This window comes from Orbicella franksi, chromosome 7 (assembly GCF_964199315.1).
Source record: "Orbicella franksi chromosome 7, jaOrbFran1.1, whole genome shotgun sequence".
NCBI classification, from domain to species: Eukaryota; Metazoa; Cnidaria; class Anthozoa; order Scleractinia; family Merulinidae; genus Orbicella; species Orbicella franksi.
In genome coordinates this window covers 23,831,603-23,846,747 of record NC_138151.1, presented here as the reverse complement: position 1 = coordinate 23,846,747, position 15,145 = coordinate 23,831,603, and the positions used below count along the sequence as shown (strand labels likewise).

Sequence of the window (15,145 nt, the reverse complement as noted above, 5' to 3'; positions counted from 1 at the left end):
TACGGTTTACGAACTAGACGGGAAGAGATCTAAAGAAATATACCGCATTTGCCGAACAACTCACTGCTTTACTCTCTACACATTATTCTTAACTTGTCAGGTGAATAAGAACGTACTTGTCTTGTTGATCAACATAGTTTTACCACTGGCAATTCGCATATTTATGTGATTGGTATAGTCCGCCATATTGGAATAGCCGACAATTTCCGAAAACTGCCTAGTTTCACAAAGCGAAAAAATGGCGTTTCGATTGGGGAAGATTTTCCTCTATTTGCAAACCATCAGGTTCGTGTCCTTTCATACTGAGGATAGAAAGATGTTGCAGGCACATTTCTTCGACTTTTTAGGCAAAACTTTCGGCAAAACAGTATAGTTTAGTATTGTTTTGAAGGAAAATAACGGAGAGCCTTCTGTCATCGAATGGCGGATTTGCAAAACTGGTGTTGTTCCGACTTTTGGTTCTTATTGTTCGTGATTCGGTTATAATACTAAGTGCAATAGCCTATAATGTTAACAACAACCTGGATGAAGTATTGCTGGCCATAGTTTGCACTGTGCACTACGGGAACATGTTTAATTAACAGAAGCCGTTTTTTTCTAAAAGTGAACACAGTTGAAGCTCTGTATCCACGAGTGTGTGGTGGAAAATCGTATACTCAAGGTTAGTATCCTATTTCCGTATCTCTTGTTGAATACTTTTTTTCTCTGTAAGAAATAATCTATATTGAGAGCTAGAGTTCATTTTAAATGCGTGTTTTAGGGATATCAGATTTCCCAGAAGAGATCAACAAAGGGTGAAGCAGTCCAGTTGAGTAGAACTAATTTCCTTCAGTCATCCAATGGTTAATTGTACATTCCTCTGTATTGCCTGAATTGCAATGCTGGCCTGGGGATCAACTTCTTTGGGCAGTTCAAAAAGAGGGGGTTGGCCTGTTTAGGGTTAGCTCCCAATGGTATGGTATATCCTTACCTCTTAACTTTACCCCCGCTTTTGACAGGTACCCACTTCTGCTGTGACCCGGGGGCGGGGGGGGGGGGCTACTCCCTTATATGCACTATATAGGTATGTGTGCCTCAAAGGGTATGGTTTTTCAGCCGTTTTGGTCATAAATAAAGTATGGATTTTGGCCACTTTGGTCTTAAATAGGGTATGGGTTTTGTACTCTAGTCTTGAATTGGGTAATGTTGTTTAGAAGAAGCTACTTTTTCACCGCTATTGATAAGACCATAAACAAAAGGCCTTCAAAAATTATGTTTAGGGCAACTGTGTCAGCGGCAACAGTTGTAAATAGGTTGTCAATTTTTTTATCTGGTCATAAAGAGGGTAGGGAAAATCGCAGATTTTGGTGGTCAATAGAGCAAGGGTTTTGGGAAGCAGGCCACACACCCCCACCAATTTTTTCTGGTAGTGCCCCCCTCCTGGGTAGTGTAGAGTGGTTCATAAATAAATGCTGAACAGAATTCAAATTTTATCTTGTAATTAGCTTTAACCTGTAAATTATTATCTATTAATAATGAAATAGAGAACATCTTCTCTCTTTCTATTCAACAATTGGACTATGAGGTCAAGGCTTCTTTGAGGTGATAGTTTGAGGCTGTATCAACCGTATTATCACCTGATGGGAATCTTGAGCTCGGAATCCAATAATATTGTTAAGTAGAATTGTATGATTTACCATTGTTTCTCTATCAAACTTCATACTTGGGTGCAATCATACAATCTGAAATTCTCATACTTGTAGGACTTCATAATTAGTTAAATTCAACTATTTTGAGATTTTAAAGTTATGTTCTTTATCAAATTAACTCAACGAGAGATGCTGTGAGAACACAGGCCACTGGTGGTTGTTTACACAGCTTTTTTTAGTTCTTCCGAAGATCTTTTTTCAACACCTCATCTTTTGTTAATCTGGTAGGGATACAATGTAGCTCTGTAGCAACAGGACCTTTGTTCATTATTTGATCAATGTTTAAATGGCATCTACCTTCCATCTCATAAAGAAAAAAGGAAAAATGGGTCTCATATGCTGTATCAAATAATTCACAAAGGTCAGTTGTGATTGCACCATGGTGGGTGGGCTGAAAGTTCTAGCTTGGTTTGATCTTAAAGCGATTTTTTGCCATTAATTCCCCATGCATTTGGCTGAAGTTGACCCTGCATGATTATTCAATTATTGATTATTGAATAATCAAATGTGCAAATATCCCTCTTTGTTTGAGTTTCCCTCAGTCATTCAATCACATTGGGTTTTGCCGAGTTAATTTTCTCTTCTTTGTAAATTGATATTTTTGCTTTAAATTTTAATAGCCATAGGTGTGTTTCCAGTAGAACTATAAGCCTACCCACTTGATGTAATATCGGGTTGAGTGTATGACATCATCAGTAACCTCATTTGCATATTTTACACATTTTTCAAACTTAAACATCTTTGAAACTGATGCAGATATTTGCAAAAGGTTAACAGCATTTTTAATCTTTTGTGGAATTCTATGTGATACACCTACAAATTCTGACTCAAGCAGTAAAAGTTAAATGAGAGAAGCATGTTAAAGCGTTGAGTTGAAGTTAATTTTGGAGGGGAATTTGATGTGGTTATTGCATCAACAGAGGTTGGCTTTTGTTATTATCTTCTATATTTTTGAGGCAGAGTGGTTGTTGGCAAAAGCACAACTGGCAATGTCCTCACTGACCTGTGTTTAGGTGTTTTTGGGTTTTTGTCTCTGACATTGAAGTTCAATTTAAGTAGTAATACACTGTCTTTACAATAGAACATATAGATATTAATAGTATAGTTATTTTAATACCCTCATGCCAAAATTATAGTAATTTTATGGCTCAATTTCTACCTCTGCTTTAATTTGTTTACACCAGTTTATTTTTTAAAACCAATTTAATGTCATCAAAGGAGAAGGGGGAATCTGAGAACAATAATAAATTAGACCAACAAATATAAATAAATTTGCAATGATTGCTCTCATTGTCTTGTGGAGATGAAGTGGACCAAAAGGTCAGAGATCTGATGTTTGAATCTAGGTCTGTCTGTACAAAATAAAAAAAGATGGTATTGTAGTATGGGAGTATTATGGTAAGTTATGTTGGGGTGTTGATATGGGATCCTGGCTGTACTGTTGTAGGGTAGGAATAGGGACTTAGGGGGTGGGTGGTGTGCTTGTGATTCTTTTCAAGACCCACTCTGAAAGTGAAAACAAACTGGTTTGAAAAATTTACAGCAGAGGTAAAAATTATACATTATATCTTGTTTTTCTTAGGTGGTAAATGAGCAAATACCCACAAGAGAAATACAAACAAGAGAAGCACTTTATTTCTCTTCTTAATCAGTGTTCTTCTGAATTCCTCTTGTTAAACTTAATTACTTTTTCTGTTGAGATAACATTTTTACACTGGACTTTTCCTCTGAAACCCTTACTAACAAAATAATCACTGCTAACGAAAATTATACTTTTTACGATAACTGTAGAAATTGTTGTGCGCTCATTGGCTAATTTTCATCGTCAATAAGCAGACCTGTAGGCACATAAATTTATAATTTAAGAGATGTGTCAATGAGCAAGAGCATACAATTTGGCATTGAATTTGTTATTTAAAAAAAAAAACAAATTGATGTCGGTTTTTCCTGTGTTTGCAGATGAGTGTTTGAGTGTATGCTATCGCCCCGTGGATCCACAGCAACTGTGACAACGTTATGACCAAATTCATGATCAATAATGTTCAAGACAGATGCATGAAAAACTGACATCAATTTGTTAAACTGAAAAAGATCTGGTTGTTGGTCTTTTTGTGACTGATGGGGGGTCTCTAAAGGTTCTCAGTTGTTGTTTAATTTTAGTGACTGTCATTTATGTTTGTATTTTCTTAGGTGGTTACCTCCTGGCATATACACCCCACACTGGCATACAATCCCTTGATTTAGATGATGCTGAACCTGCTTTCCCCATCTTTAACATACATGTAACAGTGCCAGTGGACCTGTCCAAATGTGATTCTTTTTACTGATAATGCAAATCATGACAAAGATACAAAGCCTCTCTGGTGTGATTTCTTCCTTTACAGTGAAGTGCAACCTATCCAAAAGTTGCATTCTGTAAAAGGTTTACAAAAGTTATAAAATATAGGAGCTCCTCTAAAAGAATAGTTTGTTGTTTTTTTCTGTTCATTTTTTTCGTTGAACATTTATATTTTCCTAATAAGCAGTTTCTTCACAACACATTTTAAGATGATAAATAGCCATAAAAATGACATTTTTATCTCTGAGATCATTTTCAAGATTAAAGAAAGTTATAATATATAAAAATAACTTTTTTTAATCTTGAAAATGATCTCAGAGATAAACATGTCATTTTTATGGCGGTTTATCATTTTAAAATGTGTTGTGAAGAAACTGCTTATTAGGAAAATATAAAATATATATTATATATTTTCTTTTCTTTGGGGAGGGACTTTTTGAGAATTTCCCTAAAAATATCACAAGGTATAAAGGAAGGAGGGAAAATAAAAGTTATGTTTTCATTATCAGATTGAGTCTCTCTATGAAGCTGCAAAGTATGGTTATTATTTTATACTGTTGTGGATAACGTTAGGCCCATTTTAATTCAACGCCAGTACCGGTCAGCGGTACTAGGACTCAGCAAGCGTTTTATCTGTTGTTCGTAGCGTGGCGTCCGCCATATTGTTACTGTTACTCGGCTGTTAGTTTTATCTCAGTTTGATTAAAAGCCTTACACGAGCTGGTCGTGCCTTGGTTCTTGCCTTATCTTCATAACTGGCGTGGTGGCAGCGTTCGGTTCAACCCAAGCCGCATTTTCGCCGTAGAAAGCCTCTTTTCAGCCTCGACCGCGTGAGCCAAAACAGTGCATCCTTCGCTGTGACAACACGTCCGGAGTTCTACATCGCGTGTTATGGCGTCTACTCACCGCGCACCGAAGCAGTGGTGCTTCTCCAAGGTGGAAACAATCAATAGCTTTGAAAACTGGAAGCAAAATCTACTGTACACACTATCCTTAGACAGCAACTTCGCCCCCTTCCTCGTGGATGGTTTTACATGGTTGAAAAAAACCAAAGCCCAACCGCTTTGAGGACTCGAAAACGATGGCGAAACTGTACCACTCTCTCGACGCTTAACCGCTCGTCAAAACACCAACTTCCTCGAGCTGATGCTGGGACAAATCGCCAATTACTGCCCTATTATTTCGCGTAGCACGGTGGTAAAAAACTCAACCTCTCTTGAGTTCATCTGGCAAGCTATTCGACAACACTTTGGATTCCAGGTCACCGGCGCACAACTTATCGACTTTTCTGACATACACCTTCCGGCAGATGAGCGCCCTGAGGACCTGTACCAACGCCTCATGGCCTTTGTGGAGGATTCCTTGCTGCGTGCAAATGGCTTAACCCACCATGGTGAACATGTTTCAGAGGATGAGGAACTTACTCCCGCTCTCGAAAACTTCGTCGTCCTTACCTGGCCACGACTCACTCACCCCAGCCTTCCTCGATTGGTTAAGCAGCGCTACGGCACGGAGTTGAGATCTCGCACCCTCGCCTCAATCAAGCCAGAAATCTCACCAGCCCTTACCTCTCTCCTTGAGGAAATCCGCACCTCCGATGACGCTAGGATCCTGCGTGCAGCGGTAGCTGACGATTTTCGTAGCCCCCGTCCGGGCGGCAGGAGTAACTCTAAGTTCCGCACCAGACAACCTCGTCAGGACAAGGTCTGCCCCTTATGCAAGCAAGCCGGTCGCTCTAACACAAACCACTTCCTCAGTCAGTGTACCTTCCTCCCTGACAACGACAGGCGCTTCATGGTAAAAGCGAGACAGATCGTTGGCATCCTCGACAACGAACCAGACACCGACTGCGACCTCGACCCTGATCCTCCAGTTCCTGATCTCACTTTGCCTACCCAGATGTCGTAGCCTGCCGTGTACAGACCCGTCAGTCTCCTTATATGGATGTCTTTCATGCTCACCGTGTTGTCCGCGTCACCGTTGACAGCGGCGCCACTGGAAATATGATCCGTCACTCTACCGCGAAACACCTCGGATGTCCTATAATATCAAGTGCCCAGTCCGTCCAGCAGGCTGATGGCTCTTCTCAACTTCAGGTGGTCGGTGAGATACGAACAACCTTCACCCGCGACAACACAGACTTTACGTTCGAAGGTCTTGTCGTAGAGGATCTTGATGTTGAAGTACTCGCCGGGACCCCCTTTATGGACGCAAATGATGTTGCTGTGTGTCCCGCTAAGAGAGAGGTGCTCCTTGGCAGTGGGTCTGTCTACACGTATGGGTCCAAGTCTCCACCCAGCCCCCTCCCAACTGTTTGTAGGGCTTTTGTTCTCCGTGCTCCTACTCCTTCCAAGACTGTTTGGCCCGGAGAATTCTTGGAAGTACAGCTGCCAGACGATGCTCCTTCTGATTCAGAGTATGCACTTGAGCCTCGTACTGATGCACCAAGTTCACATAAACTCAAGCCATCCCAGTTGTGGCCGCAGCCTAGTGTCGTTTCAAGTGTTGCGCGGGCCATACGCATACCAAACCTGTCAACCGAGCCTCGCACACTTAAGCGTCACGAACACTTCTGCCAAGTCACTCCTGTCTTCGAACCAAAAGAGGATCCATCTAGAGGCCCGTCTCCTGCTCAGCGTCCGTTACCACCCTCTAATTCCAGTCACTCCGCATCCGTTCAGGTAGATCCAGACAGCATCCTATCTCAGGCCATCAGGGCCAATTTCCAATCCCTGCTTAGAGAGTACGACTCCGTATTTGACCCCCAGTTCCCTGGTTACAATGGATCCGCGGGCCCTTACCAAGCACAGGTCAACATGGGCCCTGTTGAGCCACCACAGCGGAAAGGTCGCCTCCCCCAATATGCACGATATAAACTCGTCGAGCTCCAAGAGAAGTTTGACCACCTAGAGCAACTCGGAGTCTTCCGTCGCCCCGAAGATGTTGGTATCACTGTAGAATATCTAAATCCTTTCCTGGTAAAGAAGCCCAATGGCGGCTCTCGTCTCGTCACCGCTTTCGCTGACGTAGGCAGATACAGTAAGCCTCAACCATCTTTGCTGCCTGATGTTGACTCCACCCTACGACTCATCGCCCAGTGTTCACACATCATTGTCACCGACCCAACAAGTGCCTTTTATCAAATCCCTTTGGCCAGAGTCCATGAAGTACTGGGGCGTTGCCACTCCTTTTAAAGAAGTACGAGTCTACGTTCGTTCCGCTATGGGCATGCCCGGTTCGGAAACGGTCCTGGAAGAGGTTATGTCCCGCGTCCTAGGCCCCTTACTACAAGATGGATCCGTGACCAAAATTGCGGATGATCTATACTGTGGCGGCAACACACCCCAAGAGCTATTATGCAACTGGAAGAAGGTCCTACAAGCCCTACACAAGTGTAACCTGCGTTTGTCTGCCCACAAGACCATCATCAGTCCCAAGAGCACCACTATTCTTGGCTGGATCTGGACTGTTGGCTCTCTCTCCGCCAGTCCCCAACGCCTAAACACCCTCGCCACGTACCCTGAGCAAAGCACCGTTGGTTGATTGAGATCCTCTCCCGCGTCATCCCAAGGTGCTCGCGTTACCTCACTCCCTTGGATGCTGTAACGGCCGGTCGTCCTTCCCAGGAATCCATAAACTGGACCGATGATCTAAGAGGTGCATTCCGTAGTGCTCAGAATGCCCTTTCATCTGTGCTCACAATCAAGTTACCCAGACCAGAGAACCAGCTATGGATTGTAACTGACGGAGCTGTCAGGGACCCAGGAATAGGTGCTACCCTCTACGTGACGCGCGGAGACAAGTTACATGTTTCCGGTTTCTTCAGCGCTAAGTTGCGGGGGTCCCAGACAACGTGGCTTCCATGCGAGGTAGAAGCCCTCTTCATTGCGGCTGCTACTAAGCACTTCAGCCCGTATCTTATTCAGTCGTCCAAGAAGGCCTGCATCCTTACTGACAGTAAGCCCTGCGTCCAAGCGTACGAGAAGCTCTGCCGTGGGGAGTTCTCTGCCAGCCCTCGTGTATCCACTTTCTTATCTGTCGTAAGCCGCTACCAGGCTTCTGTAAGGCACGTCTCAGGCGCTGATATCCTCCCGTCAGACTTTGCAAGCCGAAACGCTGCCCCATGTGAAAACGAGACCTGTCAGGTGTGTTCTTTCATCACCCGAACTAGCGACTCTGTTGTCCGAGCCGTGTCTGTTCAAGATATCCTCCAAGGGAGCGTCCGCCTTCCCTTCACCAGCCGGCCCGCCTGGTTGGCTGTTCAGTTTGAATGCCCAGACCTGCGCCGGACACACGCTCACCTTGTCCAGGGTAGGAGACCTTCCAAGAAGCTCACTAACATCAAGGACGTCAAACGGTATTTACAAGTTGCGTCAATTGCAAATGATGGCCTCCTTGTTGTGCAGCGTCATGAACCGTTGTCACCGTCCAGGGAGTGCATTATCGTCCCCGGCCAAGCCTTGGATGGCCTTTTGACCGCTCTTCACATTCAGCTTAGCCACCCGTCCTGCCACCAGTTGAAGATGGTCGTCAAACGCTATCTTTTCGCCCTCGATCTGGACAAGGCAGTCTCTCGTGTCTCTGATGGATGCCACTCCTGTGCGGCACTTCAAGATCCCATCTGACTTGGCCGACCCCTTACGTGTTCCCCACACACGTCGCAGTAACGACGCAGACCATGAAGACGAACCTGGTACCACATCGTGCCCTCCACCCTCTCTGCCTGACATCCCTGATGCCATCTCTTCTTCAGCGCATCAGCTATCTGACAGCTCTCACTGTGTTACACCAGAAGCCTGTGCCTTTCCTGGCAGTGTCATTGTTGCTATTACCTGTTCCCAGACTTCCTTTTGTGGATGGGTGTTGGGGCATGATATTTCATTACTGTTTGCAAACAGTTTGTTAAGATCACACATTGAAAGAGTGATGAATCAAAATAATTGAACTCTGTAAGACAGAATTGCTAGTGTTCTCTCATTCCCTTGGACTGAAATGTCTTGATGTAAGCTTGTATAGAGAAAGCACATTCAAAATAAGGCAAAATGTATGAGTAACCTTTCAAAATAAGCTGCAATTATGATAGGGATTAAAAGACAAGGAACTTGGTCAGCAAACAAGGCAAATGAAAGGAATCCAAGAAATGAAAGGTGCATGCATGCTTGACCTCATAAGATCCGGGGGGTTTTGACACCTTATAGTGTCGCTGACACTCAACATTGTTGAAAGGGTAAAATAAATTAGATTATAACGGGAGAAAAAACACGAGATACCCAAATTACTGAATCACCCATAAGAATATCTTCTTGTTTATTTTTAAGGGGTTCACGATATGACCAGGAAGACGACAAAAATTGTTTATCATGGCCAAATAAAACGTTAGAAATATCCCGCCGATTACGAAATATTGCCATTTTACTTACCGGGAGAACGATTACAATAATATTCTCACAACTCAATTTTGGGAAAATTATGGGATTTTTTCCAATTCTGGAAAAGAGATGGGACATCATTTTCCTTCAGTGGGAAAATATTGGGAAAAATATTGGGAATATTTTGTCGTGAAAACAAATCCAAAACTCTTATGTTGGGGAAATATTGGGGTGTGTTAACACCACTCAATTTTCCCCAAATTTATTTGTATTTGGGACATGATCTACCAAAAGATTGGAAAATATTGGGAAAAGAACTTATGGTATTTACTGGGCGAACCCAAATCTAAGAAAAGATTGGGACATACCTCTCTTACCTTAAAAAAGTTTGGGTAATAAATTGGGAATTTTAGTTCTGAAACGGGTAAATGTCACTGTTTAGGGAAAAATTGGGAAAATTTAAAACTACTTAGAAGTGGGTCTTTTTCCACAATGGACATTTTTGGGCTCAGTTTTTGGGTTCTTTATAGGATTTTTCCCAAATCTTGGACTCGAAGAAAGTAAAGAAGGCTAATATTGAACTCAAAGCTTGTATTAAATGTGGTATTAAAGTTGCTTTTAGCTCTTATTAACCGAGCAGGAGGTCTGTATGGGAGAATTTTGACCGAGGTCGTGAGTACAGACCAAACGCAGTGAGGTCTTTACACACGACCGAGGTCAAGATTCTCCCATACAGACCGACTTAGCTCGGTTAATAAGATGTTTATTATATGGCAAAGAAGAAAACTTTAATTCGTTCAATGTTACTGGTTTGTACTAGCTGACATTTTGCTTGCGAACGGCGATGAGCTTAACTTAAACCTGCCGAAATTTGCTCGTCCTCTCTACTTTTTTTTGTCATCAGGCTTTTTGGCGCTTCCATAAATGATTGAGAAGAAAATAAAAGAAAATGGTGAACATTTTTGTATTTTAGTTTGCTACTTTTTCAACGCAAAATGAAAGCGGTCTGGATGCCGGTCTAGATGGGAAAATCTAGACCGCGGTCAATATCGATTTCAGCCAATCAAATTCGTGAATTCGGCAGTTCCCAGTCCTTGTGAGACACAGCCATATAATAATATATAATATAGTACAATTGAAAGATAAAAAATAAAAGTAATGAGATCAGACATATGTGGTGTTGACTTGCATCTTAAACAACATACTATTAGGTCAGGGGTGTAGGAATACATATACTGTTGAAAACTGGACATGGTGATTACAAGGATATAAACTTTCCCAAAAGACAGGGTCTATGGATTTTGTTTAGCTCATCCAATTCTGCACATGTTCTTCATACTATCATTACTTATAATGAGAAACAAAAAGCTTCTCCTTCATTTATGTTACAAACTAGAAAATTCCCATTTTAGCACTAGAGGCTAATAAATAACCACATTGTGTAATGAATGTTTAGTAACCTAATTTCATTGTATTAAGACCAATAATCACTGTAGTCATTCATTCTTTCTCCACTGTGTGCGAGAAACCCACTCCCCACTTGCAATTCCAATGACAGAGTCCCATGAAACAGTGTTTCTACCATGCCTTCCTTGCTTCTCCCTCGCAAAGAGATTCTTGTGTCTCTTACTTTCAACAAAGAAAAAAACATCAACTGTTCTTTGACAATGGTGAACACTTTAGACATGGCCAAACCAAATTTCATGGAATAGTTCACCCTGAATTGACAACATATCTCCACACTCAATTTAAACTGGAACAATGATGGTGTATGGTAGCTGTCTTGCTTCCCTCTGGTAGTCAGCAACAGAAATTACACCATTGGCACAATTATAGAGTATAACCTTTCTCTTGATACAGTCAAGTGGAAAAAACAATTGCTCGGAATCTGGTTCAGACTTAACTTTAATAAACCCACTCCAGAAATCCCTTGCTTGACTTCCATCCTCTGCAGGGAGAGGAGGGTAACTTGGCCCAAATTCCAACAGCATTGCATGTTCTGTTTGTTCGCATCTTACAGAGAAAACGTTGTTTATCAATAGCACTGTCTCTTGGCCATTGATGTCTGCGATAACAGTCTCTCCTTTGTAGACAACAGACCTCTGGTATCCTACATCACGCAGGAAAGCTTTACTCGAAACAAAGCCAACTGTAGGTACCTCTCTCACAGAAATATCCAGTGTATCTGCTATTTTGACTTTCTCATTCATGGGCAGTGATTTGACCTTTGACATTGCACCCAGTAGAAATGATCTTCGATCCTGAGGTTTCTTTTGTGACTCCATGTGAGCAATTTCAGCTGAACTGGCAAATCCCTGAAACACAAAAATAACCACAAGAGAACATGAAATGGACAAGTGGAATGTGCAAAATTTCATATATCCTCCATAACAAATGTCTTCTGTCAATGCTGATTCGGTTTAATGTTATTGTAAGATAATCTGGAAAACCAGAAAGCCTCAAATCATCCTGGAATGCTTATTGTGTCACCAGCAATCATATACAATATAAAACCACAAGACTTAACAATAAGGTTTTTCTTGTTTGACTGTACGTTTTGTACTTTCGCATAATATGTACTGTGATAAGTTATGGAATACCATATGTTATGGAATATCATAATTGTAACATTTGAAACCAATTTGAAATGCATTTCAAACAAATTAAAACACATTTGAAATGCATTTCAAACAATGCAGTTTTAAAAGAATCCCCCTAATCCCCCCCACCCCCCTTTATTGAGGGATCGTATAAATAAAAGCACTAACACTCACCATAACTAAGTCAACTTTTCCATCCTTCCTCTGATCAGCAGCTTGCAGTGGCTTTAAAAATTCCCGTCTGGACTCTGACTGAGCAAATGTTGCTTTAATCGCTTTGCAGTTATGTGACTTTTTAACATATTGTTTTACAGCCCTCTCATATACTGTACACCAGTAGTTGTCAGGAGATGAAAAGTTGATGATGTCTTCATGTATGTGAGTCAAATTATGCACTGATATTGTACACATTTGCAATCCCTGAATTTCTTCAATCTGAATGTTGAGCCGCCATGCCAACTTTCTCTGCAGTTCAATCATGTCATCATTCCACGACTTTCTGCCACTACAAAAATGGAGTTCCGTAAGCCTTGAAACACGTGATGCAATTTCCAATTCATGTCTGTCAGCCAGCTTGCCCATAAATATACAGTCGGCCATAGGAAAGAAAACTTTTGAAGTCCTTCAGCTTTCCACTGTCCAACATGTACTCCTTTACATTGAGCAAGTGATCGAGGAATTCTTCCAGCTTTAAGCTCTTGTGTCCAAGGGAAATTCTCAATCATCCAAATATGAGGGATCAATGAGCTTTAGTTCTAGAATTCTTTCTAACTGATTTTTCACAACAATGACGCAAATAGTGTGAAATACATCAAATACCATGTGCTTTAGGATGTCAAAGCCATAGAGTGGGTAAATGTATTTATGAAGAATACTTGTGCCAGTAAAGCCTTTGGCAGATGATATTGCTTTGCGAACACTTACTCTCGTTTCACAGTCTATGTGAAACATGTACTCAACAGAAGATTCAATAGATCTTTCTTCCCAAGGATATCTAAAGTGGAAGCGGTTTTCTCCATAATATACATGTGTGTTTGTACTGTTCTCCAGTGTTTTACCAAGCAATTTGCATCTCCTGCATCCAGACTTTCCTTGGTTCAAGAACTTACCAAACTCACACTGACCAGGATGATCCTCTGTCCAGCATAGAAGTAATACACGCACTGTCTGCTCTTCGCTAGTTTGATAGTCTTCTACCTCTATCTCCCTTGGATAGTTGAAAATGGTGAAACCATCAATGAACCCTTTGGATATGTCCTGTAGCAAAGGCTGTAGAAATGGGTCAAGGGCTTCAGGCAGGTTGGGAACCTGGTAGCAAGGAATAAAACCAACGACATATACCTCTTCTACATGATTTCTGTCATTCTTGGTCATGTTTGCAATGCTCACTTCTAGTGATCCACACCCTCTATGGCTTGTCCCAAATGGCTGCCAGCCATTCCAATGGCCTATGAGAGCCCAATTCAAAGGAGATCCATTAGTGACTCTAATACAGTGATCAAAGATTTCAAAACAGTTTGGGCATTCCACATCTTTACTTCCATCTTTGCCATTGGGAGAATTGATTAACTGATCTGATGAAATTGGTAATCCACAATGAGGGCAGAGTGTCGGTAATGTCCAGGTGCTCTTAGGGTCCCAAAACCACTGCAGTTCAAGCCATCGCTCACCATCCCAAAATTCATTTTTTTTCTGCATTGCTGCTTTAGCGGCCAAGCCACTTATCACGTGCATTCCAATGGGACAGCATTTTTCTGCACATGTCAACATTTTTAAACCAGTTCTTCACTTTTATGCTGATGCCTAGGTAGTAGTATTTTAGATAGCCTTTTTTGCCACAATGAATGCACAGGTCATCCTTATTCTCCAGGATACTATATTTTCCACTGTAAACAAATTTCTTACTAGTTTTTCCATTTCCCGTTTGCCCCTTTTCATTTCGACAGATGCAAATAAAGAGTAATTTGGCATCTTCGTATCCTTCCTCTTTTAACAGTTTCTGCATTGAGTTCCAGTTTCTTGGCCAAAGGGTCAGCAAAATTGCACGATCTATATTTTCACTATCATGGCTGGCTAATAAAAGAGTTTTGCCATAATTTAAAATGTCCTCGAACGTTTGGCAAGACGATCCACTTTCCTTCACTATCCTAAGAGCGTCTAGAACGGCATTAAGCACCAATTTTCTCAAAGGGTTGGGCTCCCTTTCTTCAGGTTCGCCAGTAGTACATTGTTCTATCATTCTTGCTCTCGGAAAGCTGCCACGGCTTTCATCTTCATCTACATCAAATTGCATACCTTCAGTATTTTCATCCATCTGTTGTTCCTCATCCGAGAGGTCACTTTCAGTAAAACTACATCCAGGCAGAGGTTCCCGAAACTCATCCAATTCGGACCGACTTTTGGAAACAACTTGGCTTTCTTTCCAGTGCCTAAGTTCGGTACCTCTATCCACTGCTCGTCCATTGCAGCTTGAGCAAGGGCAGTGAACATGCCGATATGATTTATCGCTGCAACAGCACGATGTGATGCTACTTCTTGTCCAAATCGGATCACTTCTTCTGCTACTTTCCACATTTGCCGCCATGTTACTTTTTTTCTAAAGGTGTATATGCTGTTTAAATAACACAGTGGGCTCAGCATCGCTGCCCGTGCCTGCCTGAACGTCTGCCACCCTTTTTTCGGCAGGAACCTGTAGCCAATCAGTTTTCACCTTTCTAAAGACGGACCAATCACGAGCCGCCAAATAAGTAAAAAATTCCATGCTCGATAATTTGCCGCTCCTTTTCTCTTCAGTCGAGGCTTGTAGACAAAAGCTGTAGTGTGGGAGGTTTTGTTCAAACATGAGTGATCAGAAAATAAACGCGGAAAATAAAACAGCAGTAAGCTTAACTTCCGCAGAGGAAATAAATAAAAAATTATCACAGCTCTTCGGCGAAGAAATTGCCAAAGCGTTTGAAGGTAAGCCTTGGATTGTGAAATGCCGAGCTCGTACGCGTAGTGTGAATGAATTGTAAAGTTTGACTTTCTCTTCTTTTTCGATCATTTATTTGAATACAGAAGAAGAAATAAACTGCCCTTTGGGCATTGCCGATCTCCTGAGAAGAGAGGCAGATTCTGCAATCTTCGTGAAACTTGGTTTAACTTATGGGA

At 41.8% G+C, this 15,145-nt stretch overlaps 1 protein-coding gene and 1 pseudogene across 1 annotated transcript; one reads left to right on the top strand and one right to left on the bottom strand.

Annotated features, from left to right (window-relative positions):
- Window positions 1–7,254: 7,254 nt before the first annotated feature.
- LOC145493679 (uncharacterized) lies at window positions 7,255–8,651 on the top strand. The gene is made up of 2 exons (XM_081473147.1): window positions 7,255–7,541; window positions 7,598–8,651. Exons 1-2 carry the CDS (start codon window positions 7,255–7,257, stop codon window positions 8,649–8,651), a joined length of 1,341 nt encoding a protein of 446 aa, XP_081329273.1.
- A 2,492-nt stretch (window positions 8,652–11,143) lies between these two features.
- On the bottom strand, window positions 11,144–14,579 carry LOC145493678 (uncharacterized; annotated as a pseudogene).
- Window positions 14,580–15,145: the final 566 nt, after the last annotated feature.